Here is a 19,214-nt window from a genome sequence, read left to right as displayed (position 1 = left end):
ATACAAGCAATATAGCAATAAGATAATTAATGAGGATTCTGACACATGACACATGACACATGCAAACACGATAAATTAATCCTAAGAATTCTTACAAATAATAATAATAATATCAAATGGTATCTTACGATCTCATGAAGTAAGCCATGGTACATTGGCAAAACTCAAAAGAAGACAAAAGAAATCACATAATTTTATTTTTTTTTTCTTTTACGAAATTCTTTTACCCAAAAAAAAGTTAGAATAAATGAGCTGTTTGAGACAGATAAAAGAAATATATTGAAACTCTCTCAAGTGCGATTCAGATATCTGTCTCATGCCACTAGCTAGATTGTCACGTGGCAGGAATAAAAATGTCATTCCAAGAATCATTAGCCATTCAATATAAATATAATCAACATGTCTACGCAGCAATCTTGTGAAAGTCACAATCTCTGATAGACTGATGGAACATATATCTGTCATCTGATTGGTGAACAAGAACCATCCGAGATGTCGGGGATGCCTTTGAAGCGATCGGGTCCGTCCAATTGGAATATCTTTTTCTTTCCCTTTTGCTCAGCCCGTTCAATTTGCTGATTTTTTTTTTCAAAGATAATCCTAAAAGGCTAAAATGTCGTCTTATATATTAGTTGAAGAGCCTCCGTCCATCACATTCACTTTAGCCGCAGCCCAATTGTGCGTACCATCACGGCGCTAGCTTCCCTCTTGGCCAGGATACTACTGATTCGTACTGATTCTCTGCATATTTATGTGGTTGCGATCCCTCCAAATTGTGTGCATGCATGCATGAATCCACAGAAAATAGGGTGATTGTGACCGCTTTTAATAGCTCTCTTCCCTCCTTTATCTCTTTCTTATGGTATAATTTTTTTTTTAATAAAAATAAAAAGTAATTGATGTGATATAAAATAAAAAAAAATTATATTATAGTAAGTTTTTTTATTTAAATAATAATAAAAAATTCTTAATGTAATATAAAAAGTAAAAAAGATTAAAAATGTTTTAAAGTTAATATTTTTTTGGAGAGGTAAAAATAAGGAGAGGGGAAGGAGGAGGGTTATTAAACGGGGCCACTAGTGTATCGATCTGCTAGGAGGATGCTAATCAATACTTGAGGGCTAGCTTGCAATTAGGTCGGCTTATAATTACCTTTACAAATGAAAGGCTAAAGTTTTGAAATCTCTGCATCTATATGGCTTGCCTATGTTCGTCACTACTTGTTTTAAATTTATAGAAAATGGTAAGAGTTTTAGTCTTTATGACATTTTCATTAAGTCTAAGGTTTGAATCTCTTTAAATGCAAATAATTTCTTAGGACCATGTCCGTCGGCAAAAGTTCCCAGGGTTAGTTTGGCAAACCACTCAAACTCTCCCTTTATTTTTTTTTCACTTCTTCCAAAAAAAACATTCTAATTTTTTTACACTTTTCATATCACATCAATCATTTTTTATTATTATTCAAATAAAAAAACCCACTACAAAACAAAACTTTTTCACTTTTCTATAAAACATTCTCAAATTTTATATCACATCAATCACTTCTTACTACACAACACACAAATATTTCACAATACAATTACTTACCAAACAAGCCCTGGAATTTTATCCGATTTATATAGAAAGGGGGCTTTGCACAGGTGCGGAATTTGCTCGACATGAATGAGTACACGAAGTGCCCTGCCTTAAAAGTTTATCGGCATAAAAAATTGATAAATTTAATTATTTTAATTAATATTATAACACTTCTCCTAACTTGTAGATCTGAACACATAAAATGTTTAGAAGTTAAGAAGTGAATTGACGAAGACTAATTTCGAATTCACGACCTTTCTCTGATATTATCTTTAAAGTACCAAAAATAAATTTAATTATTTTGATTAATCTTCTAAGGGCATCTCCAACAAACTTGCTATTTTAACCAAAATGGTTAAATTTAACTATTATCAACTTTTTCTCTCTTCCAGCAGAATAGCCACTCTAGTTTTTTTTCTTAACATATAAACAGTGAATAGCCAACACTGGCTATTAATTGCTCATCGGTTACAGAATAAAATAATCAATTTCTCTCCCATCATCAGAATAAACTAATCGATTTCTGAGATAGAATCTAGAAGATACATTCCCGAATGAAAATGCTTGAGCTTCACAGGGAGAGAGCGGAGAGAGAGAGAGCTGGGCGACAGGGCTGAGCGAGAGAGAGCGACAGAGCTGAGCGACGAAGCAGACGAGACAAATTGAACGATAGAGCTGAGCGGTGGGTAAATGCATTGTTCCCTGTTTTGTTTAGTTTGCCATTTTTGGATTGTCTTGTACGCAATCCACCCGTGTTAATAGCAGATTGTGTATTGCGATTGTAGTTTGTTTTTTTTCTGTTTGCTGTTGTGGTATTTGCAGATTGTGTAATCTACTATTTTGGGTATTCTTTTCGGGAGGGTTTTGTCCCTATCTAGAATGTGGAATCCAGTCTTTTCTGGATGTATTGACTCTTTGTTTGGGTTATAAAGGCTTTAATTCATCCAAAAAAAAAAATGATAGCTTCGGGATGCATGTGTACGTGTTGCATTGTGATACTGGGTTGGATTTCGATTAAGTTGCCTGTTTTGAGTAATAATTATATGTTCAATCAACCTTCGATTAAGTTCCTTGTTTTGAGTGATAATTATATGTTTAATCAACCTTCGGTTATATATTCAATTAACCTTCGATTATATGTTCAATCAAACTCATTCTCAGCTACAATCCAACCTTATCGAGCACCTATGGTAATTGCATGGTCAATTTTAAGAATTATTAGTCTTATTGTATGTTTGTAGTTGCTTTGTTTTCCTTTTTGCATTGTTGTTTTTTGTTTTTTTTTTTTTTTTTTGTTCTTAAAAAAAAAAAAGAAAAAAAAAGTGAAAGGAAATTGTTTTATGTAGTGGGTGCAATGTAACTCAAAGAATGTGTGGAAATTTAATATTTCTTATTTCATTGAGTGTTGGCAATAAAATAATAAAAAAATAATGAAAAATAATATTTAAATGCAAGTAGAGAGTTGAATAGTGAATCTGTTTGAGAGAATATAAGATAAACAATAATTAAAGTAGAGAGTTGAATTTTTTCAATAACTATTATAACTTTTATTGTTGGAGGTGCCTAACATATGTTACATATCTATATTACAAAAAGATATTTATGGCATGCAAACATGGCAAGTTTGCAACTAGACTGCCATGACATGGACCGGAGATAAATTTCAATAAATGCTCTCGGTCGTCTGAACCTCATCCTCATCATGGGCGTGCCTCGTGAGTATGAAACCACTTGTTCAACAACCTTGTTTACTGTGCATGGCTGCACCCGGCAGTATCTCTAGCCACGGTGTAACTTAATTGATAATGGAAATGACGTGATTCTTCATTGTTTGTAATATAATGGCAATAGATATAGATCAAACTAAAGTATACGATAAACTATGGGAATTAATTTTTCATGTTGTGATTTAACATTCATCCTCACGTGTAATCAGATAATGAGAGCCCCTTTTGTCCGGTCAGGGCAAAAAATATGAGTTTTTTGCCTACCAATAACCGGTCAACACGTCAGCTAAATACCAAAAAATGAAATGATGTTGATGCACCGAATTCCTCCCACAACTTTCCATTTTTCCCTTCTACAAAAAATAAAACCCCCAAATCACGACGCTGCACTGGAAGATCTGCACCCATCACCGCCCCAAATCTGCAGCCCCACCGTGGCACAGCCCAGGCCGAACGCTACCACTGCACCAACGACCAGACTGGACCACGCCGCCTACGCCCAGGCCAAACCCCAACTGTCTCTTTGCAATCCCAAACCCACTTCGGTTTCTCTGTTCTCCCTCTCCCTGTCTTCTCTCAGGCTTCATTGTAAGCCCATTTCCATTTTTGCTTCGTGGGTAATCTTCCTTTCAGTGTGGACAGTCCTTAATTAGCTCGCCGGTTTGTTCGAAAGCGCTGGAAATGTCAAAATGGTCGGGATATTGGTTCTTGAATTTGGTTTTTTTCCCCATTGTTTTTTTTTTTTGGTGCAGGATTTAGTGGTTTGCCCCTTTTTTTTGGGATTAAATTTTTTCTTGAAAATATTGCTTTTTTGGCTGGTGATTTATGACAAGACAACTGGAAGAAGCAGAAGATTTGGATTTGTTACCATGGAAGAAGCAGAGAACATGCAGAGAGTGAGAGAATATGAGGAGATGACTGAGGTTTTTTTGTTTTTGTTGTAGCAGACGTTGAAGAAATAAGATAATCGGGTGTTTTGGTTTTATTTCATTTTTTTGTTCTAAACTGACATGTCAAACTCTCATTGGAAGGCAAAAAATGCCTAGTTTCAGTCACAACCTGATTGAAGTTATACTCTCAGATAATATATAAAATATTTTAATTGAAATATGAGAAAATTATAAGATATGTAAAATATTTTAATTCAAAGAGAGACTAAATTATGGAAGGCAATGTTCGAACTCCCAAACTTTGTTCCGGTATCATTTTAAATTGTTATTTATTTATTTTTTTAAAATAGTTAATAAAGAAAATAAATTTAATTATTTAATTAATATTTTAACATTAAGCTAATTAGGGTGGCAATTTATTTTCGCATGTCGGGTTGTGTTTGAGGCATGGGTTATAAGACTATATAGGTCAACCCTAACTCGATTAATTTAATTAAACAGGTCAAACCCATCAACCCTAAACCTTTAATTTGTATTGAGTTCGTATCGGGTTCACAGCTCATGTCGAAGTATAAGTATAAGACAATATATGTCAACTTTAATCCGACTCATTTAATTAAATGGGCCATACTCCTCAACTCTAACTCCAAAGGCAGACCCATTAAGGGGCCAGGCCCCCCACCCCCCAAGCCTCTAGATTTTTCTAAAAAAAGAAAAAATCTAAAAAAAAATAAAATAAAATTTTACCTCTATTTTTTTTTTTTTAAGTTTTGCCTCTTTTAGATTTTTTCTTTTCAATTTGGCCCCCCCTAATTATCAAGTTTAAGTTCGCCACTTAAGACTAATTCTTTAAACTTTCGTGTTGAATTTGTAAATCATGTGAAAAAGTGACGGCCATAATTAAACTAATTATTTGATAATAAAAGCTAATTATCTGTTTACATATGATCTACCCGCAACTGAATACTACTATCTATAGTCTAAGTCTATAGACATTTTTCTGGAAAAGTTCAAGGCTCCATTACTTAATTCAGCCGCAAGCTTTCTCAGTCACAGCACTCAACCCATAACGCCTGTTCAGTCACTCAATACTAAGAAGGCATGTTTTCTTTTTCTTTTTTTTAAAAAAGGCATTTTTAGTGGCATCCAGATGAGCGGAAAGAACATTGAATAGACACTCTTGACTTGAATTGGCATGTGACTTTCTTCGTTTTGAGTTTGTGGACCATTTGAAGAGCAGTAATTTTCCTCTCTCCAACCGTCAGTTTTTAATAAAAAATTATTTTTTAATAAAAAAAATAATATTTGATGTGACATTAAAAATTATTTTTTTTATTAAAAAGTTACGGGTGAGGGACGGAAAAACGTCATAACAAATCATTTGAATCAAGAATTATTGGAATTTGTTGCAGGAATTACACGTAATTAGGATAATTTCATAGAAAATGAAAGTTGCAAAGTTCACCTGCCTGAACAAAAAATTTCAGGAATTTCGGTCTCCTTTTGGCAGCCCCCTCGCCTCATATTGGGGGAGAATTTTTTTGTTGAGCGATAATAAAATGTGATTGATATAATATAAAGTTGAAAAATTTTATATGAAAAAGTTAAAAAATAAAAATAAAAATAAAAATTGTAATGTAGTAAGATTTTTTTTATTTAAATAATAAAAAAAAATTGATGTGATATAAAAAATAAAAAATGTCTTGAAGTTGATGGTTTTTTGGGAGAAGTGAAAATAAGAAATGAGGAGGGAAGGAGATTGCCAAACAGGACCTAATACCTTTAACATTTTATAGAGCTTCATTTTGAATTAGTCAACCATTGAATTGTGAATAATGCTACATACTTGTTCAATAAATAAATAATGATACATACTACATTTTTATTCCACAAATATCTTATAATGCTGATGTGATAAAATTGAAGAGTTTCTTGAAATTGTCACGTCAACAATTTAGGATAAAAAAATATATATATATATATATATATATATATCATTACTGTTAAATTTTAGCTTTAATGTAGATCCTTAACATTACATAGAGGCTTACATATTCCATGCCACCACATGGGGAAAACAGTATTGGGAGTTTTGGTATGTATATATATATAGAACGTTTTGCACCTACACTAGGAAGCAGATTCATCTGCATGTTATAATTTGGGGGTATAAAAAGAATAGACAAAAAAAAAAACTTTTGCTACATTTGTTTCGGCGTAAAATAATTTTTGAAAAATAATTTCAGCATTTTCCGGTGTTTGGTTGGGGCGAAAATAATAGTCAACCGGAAAAAAATGTTTAGTAAATTTCAGAAAGCGTAAATCATTTTCCGAAGACGTTAGACGCATTCGACCCATATTAAATGACACAGTCGACCTTCACTTCAAGCAGTCGACCATCATCGAAATCTTGTCGATACCGAAATCCGACAGCATCCGGGCAATGTCGCCGGAATCCGGCCATCTTCGCCGAAATCTGGGCCGAATGTATTCCGGCCATTTGGCCGAACAGATCAGGCCAAAACGGCCGGATTCCAGCGGTTCTGGCAGATTCCGGCCAGTATGCCAAAATCCGACAGTTTTGGCCAGAATTCGGTAATTTTTGGCCGGAATCCGGCCAACCCAGATTCTGACAAAACTGTTCGGATTTTAGCCTTTATCTTGGATTCTAGCTATAGTAGCTGGAATGGCGGAATCCGATAAAAGTGACCGGAATCCTGTCGGTCAGTGACGGAATATCGTCTTCAGTAATTTTTATATTATTTTACATTAATATTTATATGTTTTGAATAAAAATTAATTTTTATAGGTTAATATGATTGAATAAAAATATTAGTGATTTTTCGTACGCGCCAAACACCGAAAAATGCTTTCGGTGAAAAATATTTTCCAGAAAAATGACTTTCCTGAAATCATTTTATGACGGAAACCATTTTACGTTGAAACAAACGGAGCATTAATCACTATCATTCCACATTTTGTATTTGTATGATTTTTTTTTTTTTTTTTTTAGAAAGCTAGGAGTGTTAATGTTGATGCTTAAGAAGATTGAAGGAAATTTCATAGTAATAAACACACTTCATTAAAATGCCCAAATTTATTAAGCTATGTTTCTAAATCAATTTTTTTTATTCGAGTCTAAAATAAACAAATTAATAAATACTGCAATTCCCATAATTTAAAACACTGATGATTAATGCTCTGTTTGTTTCGACGTAAAATGATTTTTGTCGTAAAATATTTTTCAACGAAATCATTTTCAAAAAAAATAATTTTCTCGAAAATATTTTACAGCGTTTGGTTCGCATGAAAAAATTACAAAAGAAGAAAATGCAACTGTCGCCGGAATCCGGAAACGTCGACCGGCCGTTGTCGGATTCCGATGAACATGTTTGGCCAGATCAGGCCAAAATTGCCGGATTCCGACCGGACTCTTCCAGATCAGTGGCCGGATCCATCCAGATCTGGCCGGATCTCGGCCATTTTGGCCATATCCGCCCGGATCAATGGCAAGATCTGGTCAGGCCCGGCCAGATTCCGGCCAGATTCGATCGGAATATGGTTCGCCGACATACAGCGACGGTGGCCGGATGTTGCCAGATTTAGGCTCCGACAGTATTCCGGTGACCAGATGTTGCCAGATTCTGGTGCCGCCTAGATTCCAACGACCGACTATTGCCGGATTCCGACAATCGGATATCAAATGTGCGTGCAATGACGAAGAGTTTAATTTCAGAAAACAATTTACAGTTTTTAAAACCGTAAATCATTTTCCAAAAATTAAAGAAAATTTTACGGTCAAACTGAAAATGATTTTCGTTGACCATTATTTTCACCCATATCAAACACCGTAAAATGTCAAAACTATTTTTCAAAAATTATTTTACGCCGAAACAAACAGAGCATAAATGTAACCTAAGTTTTGCCCTCTTTCACAAGCGCCATATTCATCTCATAGCCAAAATGATTAGTGCAGGTTCCCATTCCTTTGAATTGGATTTGGTTTAGGTGCTCCAAAGAAATATAATAGGAGATGTTTTGTAGTTTTTTTAATGGTTAAAATATAATTTCAAGTTTTCTATGAGAAAAATGGACAATGAGATTAATTCTAGACCTTTTTGAAAGAAAAAAAAAAAAAAACCCCGAATATCTCCAATATATATATATATATATATATATATAACTGCAACCATGCCAAATTCCTTTGAATTTATGGTTAAGCTATCCAACTTTAAAACCCCACTATTTTCAAAATGCGTCACAATAGGGGAAAAATAAAAGAAGGAAGAAAGAAATTGCAATCGAAGGAAATTGTGCATGCATTACAATTAGAATGTTTTCTTGGTTGGTGTAAAACAATAAATATATATATATTTGTTTAGGACAAAGTAAGATGAGTTATCATATATTGCTAAAAGGCCCAAAGGCAGACATTTTGAGAAAAGAGGTACAAGACTCCTTACACTCTAAGTTAGAAGGATCTGACTTAAAAAACAGCTGCTTAAGCAGAACACAAACTTTACCAGAATAACATTTGAGCCTTTCTTGCATCAATGCTCACTCTAAAAATAAAATAGGGCCGATCTAGCAACTAGCCAACAAATATTTCAATAAAATTTGAGTAATACACAGACAGACTGTGACTGGAGAAACAATATATTGCATGTTAGTGTTATCCCAAACACTTTTGTAAAAAATTTAAATTAATAGAAAGATGTGGATTTAATTATTTAATTAATTTTTTAACAATTATTTTCATGCGTGAGCTCAAATTCCTCCTTAATAAATAAGATTCTAAATCAGAACATTTGGTTTGATACTATATTAAATTACCACTTATAAAAAATAAAAATTGAAAAAGATAAAAAGAGATTATTATAATTATTTAATTAATATTCTACAACTATTTCTAAAGAATTAATATTCTTTATTGCTTTACACTTAAAAAGATTCATAATTAAGATATATTATAATTCTTAAAGTATTCTACCATATAAAATTATTTTAATTTCAGAGAAATATTTTTATATTAGTATTTATTATTTTTAATATATGATAAAATACTGAAACAATAGAATTAATAAAAATGACAATTACTAATATGTAATCTGAAAATAATTATTGAATTTAAGATACTCATATGTGAATTGTGAATTATCCAAACAAGCAGTATTATCTCTACCTTGAAAAGGGAACTAAACAACTCCTTTTATTTATTTATTTCGATGGAAGCGGGAAGTCTTCTCCACAGTCCCATTCCATGGAACCCCAAGCTCCCAGTGCGTCGTCGTATTGGGTCCACTTTCCCGCGCTTCTTCTACTTTAGGGCATTTTCCTCCTCCTCCTCCTCTTCTTCTTCTTCTTCAGATTCACAGGGAGGTTACAGAGGGCCAAAGCCAAGGAGGGATTGGATCGCCGATTGGGTATCCAACAACGACGACATCGTCCGGAGCTTGCCGATTTACGTTGGAGGGGCGTCGCTGCTGGCTGTTCTCCTCAATCGCACCGTTTCGGGCATCGCTCCTGTTGCTGATGCTAGCAGGTAATGCTCTCCGTAAATTTTCGAAATTGTCGGCGTTTATGAGAACTTGTGACTTAGCCATTGTTGGTCATGTTTGAGCTCTCATGTTCTTTACTCTATTCCGGATCAATGATCTTTCGAACCAATCAGGTAGTGAAATTGGTATGATTTGTGCATGTGATTGTGGTGTGCAGTGTGTATGGTGTCTGGATTTTGGAGATAACGTATTCTAGCTAAATTCAAGTCCAAGTTTTTATACAAATTCCTATGGTATGGTCCTGACAAAATTGATGAGAGCAATTTAAAAGTTATGGACCAAAGGAAGGAAGAGAGAAGCACTTAAATATTTGAAGGGAATTTCGGAGGCATGAGTTGTTTTTGTTTCTAAATTAATCTGCTCCATTTTCAACCTCAAACACTCCCTAAAGCAAGTGCTTTCTTCTGTATCTGTGTCATCGGCGCTTTTCTTTAATTAAATGATTAAATTTACTATTTTCTATCTTCACGTGCGAGTTTGAACCTTTTCTCCATAATTAAGTAAATTAACTTTATATTTCAATTAAATATTTTACGTGTTTAGCCTTACTTATTAAGGGAAAGTTTGAACCCATACATAACTTAACCTTCTTTTTCTTGGTGGAGATTATGGCCTTCGCTACAGAGTTGTATAGTTTGTTTGGGATCTTTATAGGGCATTGGACATCAATAAAACAGAATGTGTATGAACTGGAGCATATAACTCCTGGTTGCCACCTACTCTGTTGGCTTCGTGAATAGATGTCTTCTTTAAATAATTGATGGCTCATGTTAATAGTAGAAGCTTGAATGTTCTGGCAGTCAAGACAATCTTTGATGGTTTTGATTTTGATAAAAAGGGGTCAAAGCTGCTGGAATACCTGGGAGTCTTTGTTCAGTTTCCAGTAATGCCTTCTCCCTGAAATTGTGTGTTTGCATGTGCATCTCTATAGTGGACATAGAGTTGGGTTACATAACCCGTTTGGTCTCTACCCTACAGCCATCAAATTAAGGTATTTCAAGTGTTTTTCCTTTAAGAATGGAAAGAAGAGAACAACGGTAAAATAGGGGAAATGGGATGAAAGACGTTTAAGTCAGGTCAATGCAGTTATTGCCTTCTAGTTTTTCATCTAGTTCTCTCATGGAAAGAGTGAGAAGATTCAGGAGTCAAGATGCCGTTCTACAAAATTACTACCCAGTTGAAACATGCATACATGACTAGGATTCTGATTTTTGAAGTCAAGCTAGAATATTCATGAAAAGTGACTAAATTTTACACTGGCTGTCAACGTATCACAACTTTGCTCCTTTCTCTAGGCTTGGGACTGGCTGTGTACAAATTCAAAGCACTGACACGGCCAGAGTTGAAGTCAAGAACTCATTGCTTCTTTTTGCCGGAAGCATACAAGTTCAATTGATTATGCTTATTTTAGATTTTGAGTGGTACATGATTTGTGTTTTACTTTTATAGAACTTCCTCAAAGTTATTCTGCTCTGAGTTCAGCGTTACTGTCCCTAGATTAAAATATTTTATTTGCTTTATTATTACATACTCCTATTCATGTGAGATTTATCTATCCTGCAGTTCACAGTCAAGAGCTGATCTTTTGACACTTGGATTGGCTGTCACCAATATCCTAACTGGTCTGGTGTGGCTGTCAATCCGACCAAAATCTGTATCTGTGGTGAGGGCACCCCATCTGCTTTTTCAACCTCGGCTTTTCTCTCATTTAGCTGATTGTTTCAGTAGATCTATTTTTCAATACCTTCCAGTTTAGTTTGTTTTTAATTTCAGGTAAGTCCGCAAGGGGTTGAATGTCGAAGAATATATTCTCATCTCCCTGATTCTGTTGTTTCTGAGTTAATATGGTAATACACCTTATATCACCTTTGCTAAAATTATCTGCTTTAAATTTTTTTAGACTCAATTGGTTTCTACTTTCTTGCAAAATTCTTAACCTTTTTATATTACAAAATAATGAGTACCTCTTTTATATCAGATTATCAATTGAGAGATAATGCATATCAAATAAATAATTTTAATCTCTACAGTGCTAATTTTCAAAAGATGGGGTAGTTTAAGTTTAAGTTAGTTTAAAATGTGAAATGGATGTCTCAATTTGACATTATCGTTCAACGCTACAGGCCCCATATCCCTGTTTCTATCAAAGAATGGCATGATTTCCCATGGATTAGGGAGTTAATCTAAGTAGTTAGGACTACAGAATACTAATGTCATGCTGTTTTCAAACCTGGGGGGGGGGGGGGGGGGGGGGGGGGGACTGTTGTTGTGACTAGCAGATATATAATTCAGTCTGCTTGTCTGTTTAATCCTTGCTTTTCATTGCGTATTCTCAGGGTTTGGGAATCTCTGTCAGAGGTGACGTGCTGCAGGTCTCTAATTGTTGTTTATGATAGCCGTTGTGTCCTTCAAATTGGTTTTGCAGCTAAATCTTCCATTGTTGATGCCGAGCCTGTGGCCGTGGATGCCAATAAACTAATGCAAGGATCACTCTGTCAGGGTGTAATAAAATCTGGGGCGCGTAAGTTTTTTGGATGAACTTCATATTGTTCGTTGGAGGTTTCAAGTACTTTACTATGTCATAAACTCGGCAAGATGTCCACCAAAACATATGATTTTAAAACAAACCTGTTTGGCGTAATTTTGCAGAGAGCTACTTGGCCAACCTATCTCTTTATCCTGGGAAGTCTGAGCTGCCATTTCTGCCTTCAAATACACAGGTGTCATGCTTGGACCTTGACTTGACTTTGCTAGGCAAGCGCAACGGTTAAAAAATATTCATTTCAAAGTTTCACTTATACAAGTTGCACTTTGCTAGGCAATAATTCTGCAACCACTTGGAGAGAAAGGAATTGCAATAATTGGTGGTGACACAATTAGGGGTTTCACAACTTCTGACCAGGTGAGTCTCTCTTAGCCTGCAAATTTTAACCTTTGTGGTAATTATTCCTTGATTAAAGAGAGTATAAGCTGTGTGACTGCTTGCTTCCTCCCAACCCCCCCTTCTCCCAATCCCACCCGGGTTTCTCCCAAATTGTTAACTCTATTTATCATGAGATGCTTGGCATGATAGATCTTGGGTATTAATACCATTCCATACCTGTAGTTTTTGAATAAATATTGATCAATATGAAATTGAGGTAGCCATGGCTGTTCTCTTACTAGAAAACCTTGGAGTTCTGATGTGTATTTTGTAGTTGTCGCTTGGCTGAAATCAGGTGACCTTGGGCTATGGATCAGATCGATTTATAGCTTATGGAATTAGGTCAATTTTACATGTTCTCTTCACAGTCACAAATCATTTTTATCTCTATAGCCACTATTCCTCCGTCAGAGTGGAAAGATCAATCTATACTTGCAATTTTTTCTTCAATCTTAGATCATTTTTGGTCCTTTAATGGAGGATAATTGAATCAACATTTGAATGGATCCTGCAATTTTGTCTTTCATTCATGTGATTATGCATGTTGCTAAATTTTTTATCCTTACTAATCAGATGTCTTCATTACTCCTGGTTGGTTGATCAAACTTGTAAACTCAATCTACTAAATTTTGTGACCAGTGTGGATTTTTGTTTTTATTCGATAGCTGCTGTAGTAAATATCTAAATGATTACAGGCGTGGATTGCATTAATTGGAGAGAAGCTGGATGCTACACTTGCAAAGAATGTTAAAAACGTCCCTTTGGCCGTGCAAGATCAACTTTGAAAGAAATACTGATATGAAGCTAACCATTGTCATATGTGTATAAGATTGTTGTGGCCCTTTAAGCAAGGTAAATTTTCATTCCTGTTTATGGTGCATTTCAGAAAAATTTGATCCTTGAAGTTTCAATTGAACTTTAAGAAGGTGGGTGCTAGTTTTATATTAAAGTGCATCTTTCCCTCTACTTCCAATATATAGTTTTTCCTGTGATTTGTATTTCTGGTTGGGCAAACTCAAAAAATTAAAAGATAAAAGCCCAAAAAAGAAAATAGAATATTAACGCTAGTACAGTTTCTGCTCTTAAAGACCTCTTTGATATGAAATTTTAAATTCCATTAAAATGCGAATTTGTAGAATGGATATTTAAAACTAGGGTTAAACACCTTATTGGTACTTGTGGTTTGGCAACTTTATTTATTGTTCTGTGTGCTTTCATTTGTATCACAGATGGTTCCTGTGTTATGAGAAAAGACGGAGATGGTACCTCTATCCATTTTTTGGTCCAAAACTAATGTCTGGCCATGTCATTAGACAAGTGTCGGTGTAATAATGCGACACTTGTCCCCAGATGCAACGTCAGCGCCACGTCAGCGTTGATGTGGCTACCATATATATATTTTTTTAAAAAAAGCAAAATTGTTAGCCAATCCCTTGGCCAAAATGGGGGTGGTCGAAACCAGCTTGGGGGTGGTTCGGCCACCCACATTTGGCCTGGGGGTGGTTCGGCCACCCCCAAGGGCCAAAACCTCTTTATTTTTATTTTTTTTTCTTTTTTTTCTTCTTCTTCTTCTTCTCCCCCCCCCCCCCCCCCCCCCCCATTTTGGCCCTTGGTGGTGGTTGAACCACCCTCAGGCCAAATGGGGGTGGCTGGTTGAGCCACCCCTTCAATTTTTTTTATTTTTTATTTTTATTTTTATTTCAAAAAAATCCTTAATATATATATAGCCACGTCCACACTGACGTGGCGTTGATGTTGCATCTGGGGACATGTGTTGCATTATTACACAGACACTTATCCGATGACATGGCCAGACGTTAGTTTTGGACGGAAAAAAAATGACGGAGGTACCATCTCCGTCTTTCCTATAGCACATGTACCATCTCCGTCTTTCCCATAGCACAGGTACCATCTGTGATACAAATGAAAATACAAGGGGCAAAATATAAAATTTTCAAACCACAAGTACCAATAAGGTGGTGTTTAACCCTTAAAACTAAGGTCTAATCCCATTTACAAAATATAGTCTGAAAGTTAGCAGCTTGTATGTTTGACTCTGTCCTTTCCATTAGTTCCATGTCTGGATGTACCTATAACAACCTAGCTAGCTTTGAACATCAGGGGCAAACAAAGACTCAAACCAATATCAAATTTCGAAGTTGTTGGTGACAGCTAGAACTCTTCTAAACATAGGTGCTAAATTATTTAATATGCTTTCTATATGTTGGCTTATTTCATGGGTTAGCTTCATCCCTAATGTGATAGATATAAATTGTTTCTTCTGAAAAGTAATCGAGGCAAAGACTCATTTCCAAATAAATTAATTGTGGCCTCAATCCAACCGCTTGCCATGACCTGCTCTAATCATGCTTCACCTGCCCAGTGGTTAAAGCATAAACTTCTTTTTCAGGTTGTTTGCCTTATCCTTTCCTTCAAAATCACTTCAACACGCACTAGATCGCACCCTCTCTCTATTTGAGGTGGTATGCTTTATTTTTTCCTTCTCAGATTTCGAAATGGATTCTGTTCAAAATTTTGCACTTTCTATTCTAACATCAGTGTTCTGAAGGAGAAAAGGGTACTCAGAATTATTCAAAACGTACCCCCTTTTTCCTTGAGAGCACGTAAATTTCTTGTGTTTCTCTTGTATGGAAGAACGTTTTGCTTTTTTCTTTTTCTTTTTTTGTAAAATAATAATAATAATAATAAATATGAATGTGGTTGAACTGACTAGAAGTTTACTGATCTTCCACTTCCAGTGAACTGTACACGAGGACACTTCCAGACTTGGGAGATAAGAGGGATATCAGATTCATTAGTAGTTCTGAGGAGTGAGTTTCAAAGCTCACCGGAGCTCGAGTTTGTGAAGCTAGTCTAGTACTTGTCCATTTTTAGTTGCTTCTAGTTATATGCTTCACAAATTTTTCGCTGAACTATTCAGGGTGTTCATCCGATATGGAGATCTGTAATAGGTCAAATACTCAGGTTTATATCCTCCCAGTTTTTAAAATAGAATGATCCTTTTTTGTACCTTTTTTTAATGAAAAACTTTACCCTTTACCCTTAACATAAAACAAAGAATAAGAGAAATAAATCCATAAAGGATTCAACAAGATTAGAGACGAAAATGAAAAATATTTCATTTCATATTGTCACAAATTTACAGCTGTGTGTGATCCCTGTAATGAATTAGTGGCATGTATAAAAACAATAGGAAAAAAAAAAATCATTTATAAAAAACCAAAAACAATGAAAAGAATAAGTGGCTGCTGCCTGCTGGTATATCTTCTACATGGGCACCAAGCTGCAAGCACCCTGACTTTGTTGTATCTGTTACTGAAGAGACCTCTCCCAAGGCAGCAACCCAGTTGCAGGGTCAGCAAGATAGCCCAAAACAAAGTCCCTCAGGCGGGTATCCCAAACCTCGCAGAAACGTAGCCGCCAATTTGGCGGTTCAACGGCCTCTGTCCCTAACCCAGGAGCTCTATCTTTTGACCCTTTATTTTGGTCCTCCTTCCAGTCAACAACGTAGGTAGCAACCCTTCTGTGGAACTTGGCTTTAAACGTCTCCCACACCTGGTATTTGTAGTGGTTTATCACCGCAGCGCTTTCTGGCACATTCAAGTTCTTGAATCCTTCCCTAAGCCGAAAGTGGTGCACCACATTGAGAAGAGAAATATCAAGCAAATCCGGGCGCACTATAGATTTGTGCCGCTCGGGATTCTGCTGCCGGCAACTGTACCCAACAGTTACCCCATGCGGTGGAGGTTTGCTCAACCCAGATGGCCCAAAACTGTGGCACAGTGTTCTGATCTCTGCAATATTCGTAGAAGAAAAGTTCGCAACCATGGCCTTGAGCGAATTTTGACCCGGAAGGCCGTCTCCTTTGGGGCGACGAAATGCATTTGGGAAGTAGAAGAACTCATCCACATCAAAGAATCCCAACCATTTGCATTCATATTTTGCTCTCAAAGCACAATGTGAAAAACCCGCTTCCTGGGTTTTAATCCACGGCCAGCTCTGCCTAGTAACATTGTAGTTTCCCAACTCCAGCTCTTGAATCACCTCCTCAATTCCATCATCGCTATTATTGTCATAGATAAACCAGCGCTCAACCCCTAGCCAGGCGTGGTACATAATCCACTCCCGAAGCGCCGGCGCTTGGTTCCACAACATGGTACACACACAAAGCTCGTGCTTTCGCTGATTCCTCTGCTCCACCTCAGACTTGTAAATATGAATTCTAGCCACAGAAGGCATAGGAGGTCTGGCAGTAGCATCACCATCACCATCAGCATTAGCGTGACCAACGGTAACCCTGATCCCCTGAGTCCTCTCAGGGTTATTCCTAATACTCCGCGGCAACAAGCACCGAACCACTTCTTGCGAGGCCGAAACCGCCTCAGTCGTGAGCACAAACCCTTCATCTCTGCCCCAATTCCCAAATCCGAAATGGCAGCTCAGCTGGGTCTGATCCGATATCTTATGGGGCCGAAGATTCAACCCCTTAATGAACACAACCGCCGTGTTCGCATCTAAAACCGCGTCATAGGCCACCTTCTCCCACCAATGCGCCGTCTGATTAGCTCTCACAGACCAATCGTACTCCCCCACGTCGCTGCTCCGCTGCCTCCTCAGATCGACCCCGGCGGCCGAGTGATTCTCCGGCGGGAGCGGGCACCTCGCGATCGACCGAAACGCGTCGTACTGGTCGGTGGACAGCACGGGTTGAACACCAAGAACCTCGCTGGAGCGGTTGGAGAAATCGTAGTAAACGCAATGCAAGTCTTCGCTTTCAGTGATTCTGCTAGACACCATGAGGAGCACGTGGTCGGGGAAGACAACCCGGTCGTCGACTCTCAGGGGCAGGGACTTCTTGCTGAAAGAATCAAGAATCGAACTGCTTGTGGACGAGGACAAAAGGGATAAGGTGGTGGAGGCTCTGAGAACCGGCCGAATCGACGCCGGACCAATAGAGAAGCGTTCGACGTACAAGAAGAGTAGGAAGACTAAGAAGGAGAAGCAAACAATCAAAGATCTAAGTGATAGGTAGTGGCCCTGGGAGTACAACCGCCCAATCCGCTTTCGCTTGCGGCGTTGCTCCGGGTCCATTTTTCTCTGAAAGTAATCGTAGGGTGTAGGAAGAAGAAGGTGAATGATAATAGTTATGGTGGGTTCAGATCTGGTCTGGTGCCGACAATGAATTTTTATTCCCTTTTTGTACCTTGGTGGATTCTTTGGTGTGTGTCGGAGAGAGGACTGAGGAAGCGCGTTTGATTGGTGTGCTTACTGGGCTGCTTCCGAGAATTAGTTAAAGCTCCACTATGAGTCTATGACTATGAGGAGTCCAACCCAAACGGCCAAACCTAATAAACTATAGAAGAAATTAAAATGAGTTGTACTTTGACGTTACCCTGATTACTATTTTCTTTATGTCGCAGTAATAAGCGCGTGAAGGTGACACTCTACTGTCACGGTATCTGCACATTTTGTAGGCTTCCAAACCAAGTTTACATCTCTCTGTCTCTCTTGATGGTTGGCCCCCTGGATTTCGTTTCTCCCGTTTTCGTGGAATTGGCGATTGGGGTTATTATAGTAATATGAGAGATTTCTTTGTGCTCGTAGAATGTTGTTTTCTTTTAATTAATTTGATTTTTAAGTGGGATTATGACACGTATCTTATTTAAGTTAGTGTCACACTAACTAAATTATTAAATCTATTAATTTAGTAAATGAAATTTGACTGTATAGAGTAAATTATTCTTTTGGCTTGACACAGAAACTTATGAGTTCATTTTGATGCCATAATCAGTGAATTGCAAAAAAGGTAAATTATAAGGAGTAATTTTGCATTTTTTTTTTTTTTAATTTCAAATCAAAAACAAAAAACACTCCAAAAAAAAAATAAAATTACAGTATATATTTACCCTTTTTTTTAAAAAAAAAAAAAACTCTGTGATCTCCGTTAAAGCCAAACAAAAACCTTTTGCCCCCGCTTAGCACTTGATTTAAAAGCGCACATTTTTATTTAATAATTATTTTACAATGTTAATGTGACAGTTCCAACCAATTATTAGATTGAATAATGTTTCTTGCACAACTTTTACACAACTCTAACAATTTTTTTGAAGATCAACTATTGAATATTTAAGGTCCACATGTAGGAAAACAAATCTAATAATTGATCATAAAAAAATAAAATAAAAAGTAGTTAAAATTATGAAAAAATTGTGTAAAAAATATTACTCCAATTGGATTACTCATTGCTAAAAAAAAATCTGTTGGATTAGTTTGAAAACAGTATCGATTGTATCGTCTTTTCCCGTCTCAGCACTTTGCTAGACTGGTTTGAACAATCTTAGGTGTAAAGGGGCATTTTTCATCATTCTTCTATTTCTTCAGGTAATAGGATACAGAAGAGACATTTTCCCTGTACGCTCTTGGACTTTTGCAACTGCTATTTTGAGTCATCGTTGCGTTTGTAAATTGTAATTTGATAGATAAAATGTGCGTTTTTAAATTAAATTATAAAAAATAAATT

General features: G+C 36.4%; 2 protein-coding genes across 4 annotated transcripts; one reads left to right on the top strand and one right to left on the bottom strand.

The window, feature by feature from the left end:
* The first annotated feature begins 9,390 nt into the window (after positions 1-9,390).
* LOC133867407 (protein COFACTOR ASSEMBLY OF COMPLEX C SUBUNIT B CCB4, chloroplastic) lies at positions 9,391-18,433 on the top strand. Of its 3 annotated transcripts, XM_062304181.1 has the most exons (9): positions 9,391-9,734; positions 11,314-11,413; positions 11,524-11,597; positions 12,087-12,271; positions 12,400-12,470; positions 12,569-12,652; positions 13,369-13,525; positions 15,084-15,153; positions 15,433-15,703. In XM_062304181.1, exons 1-7 carry the CDS (start codon positions 9,418-9,420, stop codon positions 13,456-13,458), a joined length of 921 nt encoding a protein of 306 aa, XP_062160165.1. In that variant the 5' UTR covers positions 9,391-9,417; the 3' UTR covers positions 13,459-13,525; positions 15,084-15,153; positions 15,433-15,703. The 3 variants fall into 3 exon arrangements, with proteins under 3 accessions (XP_062160165.1, XP_062160156.1, XP_062160148.1); XM_062304172.1 differs by lacking the exons at positions 15,084-15,153; positions 15,433-15,703 and adding an exon at positions 18,115-18,433; XM_062304164.1 differs by lacking the exon at positions 15,084-15,153.
* LOC133867399 (glycosyltransferase family 92 protein RCOM_0530710) lies at positions 15,789-17,975 on the bottom strand. The gene has a single exon (XM_062304151.1). The coding sequence runs from the start codon at positions 17,783-17,785 to the stop codon at positions 16,007-16,009; it is 1,779 nt and encodes a 592-aa protein (XP_062160135.1). The 5' UTR covers positions 17,786-17,975; the 3' UTR covers positions 15,789-16,006.
* Positions 18,434-19,214: the final 781 nt, after the last annotated feature.

Source organism: Alnus glutinosa, chromosome 1 (assembly GCF_958979055.1).
Source record: "Alnus glutinosa chromosome 1, dhAlnGlut1.1, whole genome shotgun sequence".
NCBI classification, from domain to species: Eukaryota; Viridiplantae; Streptophyta; class Magnoliopsida; order Fagales; family Betulaceae; genus Alnus; species Alnus glutinosa.
This window is presented reverse-complemented; position numbering and strand designations above follow the sequence as displayed.

Coding starts and splice junctions, on each gene's coding strand:
- LOC133867407 (XM_062304172.1), top strand. CDS start 9,418: ATGGAAGCGGGAAGTCTTCTCCACAGTCCCATTCCATGGAACCCCAAG. Junction 12,272..12,399: donor TGTAATAAAATCTGGGGCGC/GTAAGTTTTTTG, acceptor GTAATTTTGCAG/AGAGCTACTTGGCCAACCTA. Junction 12,653..13,368: donor GTTTCACAACTTCTGACCAG/GTGAGTCTCTCT, acceptor AAATGATTACAG/GCGTGGATTGCATTAATTGG.
- LOC133867399 (XM_062304151.1), bottom strand. CDS start 17,785: ATGGACCCGGAGCAACGCCGCAAGCGAAAGCGGATTGGGCGGTTGTAC.